We start from the raw sequence: 8277 nt of genomic DNA on the forward strand, positions 1-8277 counted from the left end.
ATTGTTGTTGTATTATTATATAACAGAATTCCTGGCTATAATTTGGCAGAACTGAAGGCCAGAGCTCCCTCCCTGCTGCTGGATTTCGTTGTGCTGTCCTTGGTGGCCCCTGCAGTGGCTTTGGGGGAACCTTCCCAGGCTGACTCTGAGTCACTCCTGCTTCCCTCACCATCCTGTCTAAGCCTTTCTCCTCTGAAGGGCAAAGCCAGCAAACAAAATGAAAATCTGATGGCATTTATTTAGGAAAAGAAGCTTGCATTCGTTGCAGTTTCCTGGAGTATCACACAGCCACATTGGTTTCAGTAAATAATTCGTTATTTAGTTCTTTTTTCACCCCTTTTTTTCCTAAGTCTGTAGCTTCTGCCTCATTCCAAGAAGCTTTCTGCAAAATGGTCTTTTTAGGTAATGCTCTTCACCTAATCTGTTTATTCAGTGTGCTCAAGTCCATCCATTTCCAGTAAATACTCTTCTCTCTGCTAAGAAAATTGCTCATAAATTTTATCAGGTGATCAGATTATTGGATTTGGATATTGTTTGCTTTTCTGCCTTTAGGAGATTCTCTAAGCATCTTTCTGTAGTGCAAATTCTTGCTTAAGTTAATCCTGTTTAAACACATCTTTTTTTTTTTTTTTAAGGTCTCCTGACAGTTCTGCAGGAAACTTGCCAAAAAAAAGCCAAAAAAAAAAAAAATTAAAATGTGGCTTCACTTGGTATTTCGCCATGGGGACAAAAGGGCTTTTCCTTGATTGCTTTGTCTTTTTTTTTCCCTGTGCCTAAATATTTTCTTTCCCTTTCAAAACCCTGAAACAAAGCTGTGACCCAAATCCTGGCTGAAAGGAAAATAAATCAGCTGCCAGCAGCGGGAGACATTTGCAGATGAGACTCGTGGCACATGGCAGGACCCAGAAGGTGCAGAAATAAATGAGTGAAGAACCCCCAGATTGTCCCCTGGGGTCAGGAGGGTACAGAGGGGTGACACAGCATTCCCTGCCCCTGCTCCCAGCTGGGACACACCAAAATTCCTGAATTTCCAGTCAGGGTTTTCCTGTGTGCTGTTTTCCAGCAGTGCCTGGCACCACAATGGTCCCAACCCAGCTGGAGGGGACCCTGACCTGTCCCCACCACTGCTCCTGGGACAGGTCCCATGCCACTGCCACCGTGGGCTGCCACCCTGCTCCTGCCCAGCTGCCCAGCCTGGCCCGTTGTCCCTTGCTGGGAGCACTGGGAAGGCACCAGGGACCTCAGGGGACATTGGCGCTGCCCTGAGGCCATCGCCACCCTGCACAGGGAGAGGACGTTCCATTGTCCCCTGTCATCCCATCTCCCCTGTCATTCCATGAGGTCATTCCACTGTCCCCTGTCATTCCATGTCCCCTGTCATCCCATGAGGACATTCCATTGTCCCCTGTCATTACATTGTCCCTCTGTCATCCCATGTCCCCTGTCATTCCATGTCCCCTGTCATCCCATGAGATCATTCCATTGTCCCCCTGTCATTCCATGTCCCCTGTCATCCCATGAGGAGATTCTATGTCCCCTGTCATTCCATGTCCCCTGTCATTCCATGTCCCCTGTCATCCCATGAGGATATTCCATTGTCCCCTGCCATCCCATGAGGACATCCCATTGTCCCCCTGTCATTCCATGTCCCCTGCCATTCCCTGCTGTCCTGGTGGGAAAGGCTGTGCCGTGCCAGACTCCCCAGCCTGCCGAGCCAGCACGTTTGTCCCTTGGCTGGCAGGCAAACACGTCCCCAAATTAACAGCTAAACAAACAAACAAACAAACAAACAGCCTTTAGCCACCAGGCTCGTGGGCTCCTGGGACACTGAGCCAGGTGTGATGTGGCACCAGTGACAGCCAGACCTGCTGGCCCTTGGCTGCTGAGCTCCTCTGATTCCCTGAGCAGGATGATTCTTTTGTGAAAGGGTTGGCAAGAAATATAAAACAGTGGCCAGGGCTCCAGGTCCTCACGGTTTTGTGGGTGGAATAACAGGAGCCTGGCTTGATTTCACCTGGAAAAAGTGCTGGGAGGAGTTGTCTGAAGGTGCAGCCCCAAACGCAGGTGTGACCCACTCTCATCAGCCCCAGCATTGTGTTGCAAATCGCTGGCAGCAGCCTCCAGCCCCGTGTGCCAACTCCTCACCTCTGCCAACCTGTTATTAGGCAATCCACTGGCAGACTGGCTTCAATCCTTCTCCTTTCCCTCTCCAGATGCGGGTCAGGGGTTGGAATATCCTTGCAGAGCCCTGGTGGGCTCGGTGGTGTGCAGAGACCCCCGTGAGGCTGGTGCTGGTGGCACCACCAGATGCCTCCTCAGGAGGATGGATGCCCTGAGCCCAGCTTTGCAGCCCCACAAGCTGCTCAGCTGACGTCAGTTTGGGTTAGAGAGCAGTGCTTTATCCTTTAAACATATTTATCTCTCTATTAAAAGGCGGGGGATGCAGAGGTTGCAAATTAATCCCACTGAGGTTTAATCCGTCCGGACCGTCAGCATTTTTATTTTCTTTGGATTGGAGGTCCTAAAACCTTCTGCTGTGGGTGTCTTCTGCCACGTGCAGGGACTTGCAGGCAGAATCCTGCACAACTCCACACACAGCTGCTGGCCAGCACATGCAACACAGAGGTGGGTCTGTCGTAAATAATATGCAATAAACAGAATAAATGAATCCCATGTAATAAATAGATGGGGCTGCTATAACAAGCATGTCTGTTATAGTTGCCTCTTTGAGTTAGGTCTAATAAGCTCTTGGAGGTCTATAACACACCCAAGATAGCTCAGCTACCTTTGGAGGCATAAAATCAGCAGGATGGCCTCTGTTGCAGTGTTGAGACCAAAAAGGTTTAATAAAAGGCAAAATAACAAAATTCTTTACAGGGAAAAACCGAGCCAGGTGCCAGGGGTTCTTGCTCCTAATAAAACACCTCACAAAAACAATTTGTTTCTTTGTTCACTTCTTTTTCTTGTAAATTGCCCAAACAAGACTTTTTAGCTTCTGTCCAATTAGCTATCCTTAAGTTTGAGGTGAAGCCCCCTAAGCCTGTGAAGTAGCTTTTTCACCTAATTAAAAAGAGAAACTTCTATGCTTCTTTCCTTTTTGAAGAGACAAAAGATAGTTTTGTCACTGCATCAACAAGAACCACATTCCTACACATGCCTACCACAGCTGATGGGTGGCTCTGCTGCCTGGGCAGTCACCAGGGACGTGGGGAGATGCTGGTGTCTGCTCCTTGGAAAACCTTGAGTTGCTATTTCTCATCATCCACCTGGTCAGGTTTTCACACCAAGGTTTTTCTCCAGAGTCCTGGAGCTGCTGACAAGGTAGAAACAGCTCAGTCCTGGTCACTGGGTCACATCAAGGATGCTCTGTTGATGCAGATGAAATTTCTGGTGCCTTACTCTGGCAATACTCTGCCATTCCCAACCCTGGCAAGGTGAGAGGCACCTGCAGAGGGCTCATCCATCCTGGTGCTGGGCTGCTGTGCTCCCTCAAGCTGTCAGATGAATGGCTTTGGGAATTGCAGGGGTTTTCTCTGAGTAGCCCTGCTGATAAGGTGGAACCCAGAAAGTGAGATGCTCAGCTTTGCCAGATATCCCCAGAACCTGAAACTCAGTCATGGCACTTCCAATTCCTGCCCTGTTTAATGCAGCACAAGTGTAGGGCAAAAAATATTGCAGCTTTGATTCCAGAGAGTCAGTAACAAGTCAACCTCTCCAGGGTAAACAGAGAGGCTGAAGTTTACTCCTCTAGTCATGACTTTCTTTTTCATTTCAACAGTAAGGAGCTAAACAGGATGAGCAAGAAAATCTTGGCAAGAAACCATGTGATTGGAGAGGGATAGCTGGGTGGATTTGCGAGGTGAGAAAGGGCTCAGCCTCTCCTTGCACATTTCATCAACAGCAAATCACCAGGTTTGAACTCCACGCTGCGCAGTGAGGAGGATCTGGTGAGGAGAATCTCCTGCTCCTCTGCCCTTTGCCAGCTGTGCCCAGCTCAGAGCCCCCTGGGCCAGATGTGGCCTCTTTCCACCAGGGCTGTCACAAGGCCACTTCCCTCCCCTCCTGCGCCTAAACCCACAAACCACAGCACATGCTGGATTCCTGGAGTAAAATTTCACTCCTGGATTGCTCTGAGCCTGCAAAAGCTGGAAAGAAAACCCCAACACAGCAGATCTCCTGCAAGCCAAGGGCTGGAGCTTGGCTCTGATGCAAGACTTTATTGCAATAATCTCTACAGACACAGGGGCCGGGCAGAAATCACAGCATTGCACTAAAAAGCCTTAAATCAGTGTGGAACAGGGGGACAGGGGGACAGGGGACATTTTTAAGCAGAGCATCCCTCACACAAACCCAAGGCACAGGGGAACAGGCAGCTCCTCCATCCTGGGGCAGCACAGGGATGGCTGGATGGATGGATGGATGGATTCATGGATTCATAGATTCATGGATTCATGGATTCATGGATGGATTCATGGATGGATGGATGGATGGATTCATGGATGGATTAATGGATGAATTCATGGAGGGATTCATGGATTCATGGATGGATTCATGGATGGATTCATGGAGGGATTCATGGATGGATTAATGGATGAATTCATGGAGGGATTCATGGATTCATGGATGGATTCATGGATGGATTCATGGAGGGATTCATGGATTCATGGATGGATTCATGGATGGATTAGTGGCTGGGTGGGTTCATTGATGGATTGATGGATGGATTAATGGCTGGGTGGGTTCATTGATGGATTGATGGATGGATTGATGGATGGATTGATGGAAGGACTGATGAAGGGATTGATGGATGGATTCATGGATAAGTTCATCAACAGATTCATGGATGGATTCATGGATGAATTCATGGAGGGATTGATGGATGGATTCATGGATAAGTTCATCAACAGATTCATGGATGGATTCATGGATGAATTCATGGAGGGATTGATGGATGGATTCATGGATGCATTCATTGATGGATTCATGGATGGATTTATGGGTGGATTTATGGATGGATTCATGGCTGGCTGGGTTCATTGATGGATTCATGGATGGATTGATGGATGGATTAATGGATGGGTTAATGGATGGATTTATAGATGGGTTCATCAATGGATTGATGGACGGATTCGTGGATGGATCCGTGGATGGATTGATAGATGGATCTGTGGATGGGTTTGTGGAGTGGTCATGGATGGATCCAGGGATGGATTAATGGATGGGTTAATGGCTGGGTGGATTCATGGGTGGATTAATGACTGGATTCATGGATGGATCCATGGATGGGTTAATGGATGAATTCATGGATGGGTTCATCAATGGATTGATGGATGGATCCATGGATGGATTCATGGACAGATCCATGGAGGGATTCATGGATTCTCCTCCATCATGGCCACCATCCGCTGGTACATGCGCTGGGGGGCGTTCAGGCCCCAGTGGTGGTCGAAGTGGTTCCAGTCGGGGAAGTGCTCGTGGTGGACAACGTGGGTGAGGCGGGACAGCAAGCGCTGGGTCTCCTCAGGGGGGATCACCCAGTCGTGCCCCCCGCTCCACACAGCCACTGGCACCCTCATGGCCTCGATCTGGTAAGTGGGAGGCCTCCGCTGGCAGGGGGGAAACACTCCTGTTACCTGGGGCTGGTGGGTGGGGTGTTCTCCCCCATCCCCATCCCAGACAGCCCCTTCACCTGGTTGTACTTCTCTATGTTTCTCAGCCCGTAGTCAAACTGCTTGAACTCGGCGGTTTTTGCAGTCTGGAAGGCAGAGGCAAAGGGTTAATCCAGGTAATATCCTGGATCAGCCCCCCCTGGACAGAGACACCTTTTGGGACATCTTGGTGCAGCAGCTTAAAAATCCCTTTTATCTCTTGGCTTTGGTTCCACCTCCTTGACCTGTTTCCAGCAGCATTTGAAAATATCACATTCACAGATTAAAAGAAAGTTAAAATAGTTATAAAATCAGGATCTCTACCTGTCCCCAGTGCAGGAAATTTTTTACTGATGTATAGTCTGGAAAATGAGATAGGTACACATCCAGTCGGCTCTACAGGAAAAAGAAAGTATTTTCTAAGTGAGTTGGAAAGGATGAAAATCCATCTGGGCAAAAAACCTCAAGCATTCTGTCTTATAACTGCAATATAAATGTTAAACACTCTTTATTCTTTAGCAGCTTTATTCTGCTCAGAGCTAGAAGCAGCTTCCAAAGGTAAGCCACTTAACAATGGAAATACACTTAAAATGGAAATAGAACTGGTCCACATTCTTTGGTTATTTTCTTCTGTAAACTCATTGTGTGCCAGCCAAAAATGAGGCAGGAGTTTCCTTTCCCAAGAGATGAGACTACAAGTGATTTTCTTTTACCAAAGACTCCATTGGGTTTGACACCCCCACACCACTGCAGGGAATCTCCAAATAACCACAGCCTCTCACACCTTATTTTGGGGGTTTATACTCACGGTTGTGCCTCATTAACTATCTCCAGGTGTCTAGGAAAACCAGAGAGGGCTGTGACCTGGACTGAGAGCCTGGCGCACTCACCATGTTCAAGTTGTTCCTGTCGAAGCCTCCAACCAGGAAGATGCCGTCGGCACACACTTCAGCTTCCTGTGGCTGGCTGCACTTGTCAACCAGGAGCAGCTTCTCCTTCCTTGGCACCAGAACCAGCTCTCTGGTTCCAAACATGTCCTGCACGAGCACGAGGGAATGTCGGGAATGGTGCCAGGAGCTCCAACGCCTGCCGCAGGTGCAGGATCAGTACACAGTGGCAATACAGGGGGCAGGAATTGCCAGAAATCCCTGGATTTTGGCAGTAACCACCCAGAAACACCTCCTGTACCTTGAGCAGCAGGTCTGGTAGGAAGGCTAGCTTTAACACAGGACCCCGGACGTGGCGGAAGGTGTACACAGGAGCCAGGGCAAAGAAGAGTTTGATTTTCTTGGCCAGATGTGGCAAGCTGGAAAACGCTATGAAACCTGAAAAGCAGCATGAGAGCACAACACAAATCCCAGCTCACCCCAGGCCCTGTGTTTGAGGCTTTTTTTGAACAAAAAATGCTCCTGGATGCCAGCACAGCCCGGTATGTTTGGGCAGGACATGGCAAACCCCTCCCATGCAGAAGGCTGGGAAGGCAGGAGGGGACAGCAGCTCCCAGCAGCGTCCAGTTTGGGATGGACATTGATATCACTCACCCAGGGAGCTGCCCTGAGCGTGGCCGACATAGAACAGCTGCTCCTGCTCCGTTTGCATCAGGATGAAGCCCACCATGGCCGGCAGGTCGTACATGGCCATCTCGTGGAAGCTGCGCGGCAAAGGGAGAGCCTGGAGGAGATTCCCACCTCCCAGCCACCCAGGGGCAGCAGGGGCTCAGTGCTGGCAGCCCTGCAGCCCAGCTGCCCTTGGTGGCCCTGACCTGAAGTCCCAGAACTCCTCGGAGGCCGTGGAGAGGCTGCGGTGCCGGCGGGACCAGCTGCTGCCGCGGTTGTTCCCGATCCAGACGTCGTGTCCCGCGTCCGCCAGGATGAAGGCCAGGCTGTTCTCGGGGAAATTGTCCACCCAGTCACCACCATCCAGGCAAAACCCATGCACTATCAGCACGGGGGTCCTGGCTCCTGAAGGAGGAGATGGGAGGTAGTTGGCAGAAGAAGACATACAGGAATGTGCCCCTTGTTGATGGAGTGACAAAACTGTCCTTTGTCCCCTCAAAAAGGAAATAAGCCCAGAAGTTTCTCTCCTCAATTAGGTGAAAAGACACCTCACAGAATCTGGGGGGCTTCACCTCAAACTTAAGGATTGGACAGGAGCCATAAAGTCCCTCCTGAGAAATTTACAAGAAAAAGAAGAGAACAAAGAAACAAATTGCTTTTGTGAGGTGTTTTGCCAGGAGCAAGAACCTCTGCCACCTGGCTCGGTTTTTCTCTGTAAAGAATTTTGTTATTTTGCCTTTTATTAAAACCTTCTTGTTCTCAACACTACCACAGAAGCCATCCTGCTGATTTTATGCCTCCAAAGGTAGCTGAGCTATCTTGGGTGTGAAATAGATCTCCAAGAGCTTATGAGACCTGGCTCGAGGAGACTCCTATTTCAAAGACACCTTTCCCACATGGAAATAAAACACCACTGTAACACCTTGGTACTGTTTCATGCAAGCTGCACATTAAAAATTCCCTTCTCCCATTATTTCCCTGGTTATGCTGGTGCTTTTTTTTGTGTTTGGGGAGCTTTTGCCACCCCAGGCCCTGAGCCTGGACCTTGGAGCAGGGTTTTGCTGCAGGGAAAG

At 49.3% G+C, this 8277-nt stretch overlaps 1 protein-coding gene across 1 annotated transcript in view; it reads right to left on the reverse strand.

Moving 5' to 3' along the window:
* Positions 1 to 5372: 5372 nt before the first annotated feature.
* LOC102041073 (lipase member M-like) overlaps positions 5373 to 8277 on the reverse strand; it is a 3644-nt gene continuing 739 nt past the window's right edge. The window contains exons 3-9 of the mRNA XM_031064676.1: positions 7411 to 7609; positions 7190 to 7299; positions 6837 to 6973; positions 6539 to 6685; positions 5973 to 6044; positions 5690 to 5755; positions 5373 to 5606 (exon numbers count right to left, since the gene is read on the reverse strand). Coding sequence (XP_030920536.1) covers positions 5373 to 5606; positions 5690 to 5755; positions 5973 to 6044; positions 6539 to 6685; positions 6837 to 6973; positions 7190 to 7299; positions 7411 to 7609 — 965 coding nt within the window. The remainder of the gene's footprint in view (positions 5607 to 5689; positions 5756 to 5972; positions 6045 to 6538; positions 6686 to 6836; positions 6974 to 7189; positions 7300 to 7410; positions 7610 to 8277) is intronic.

This window comes from Geospiza fortis, unplaced genomic scaffold (genome assembly GCF_000277835.1).
Source record: "Geospiza fortis unplaced genomic scaffold, GeoFor_1.0 scaffold89, whole genome shotgun sequence".
Classification (NCBI taxonomy): domain Eukaryota; kingdom Metazoa; phylum Chordata; class Aves; order Passeriformes; family Thraupidae; genus Geospiza; species Geospiza fortis.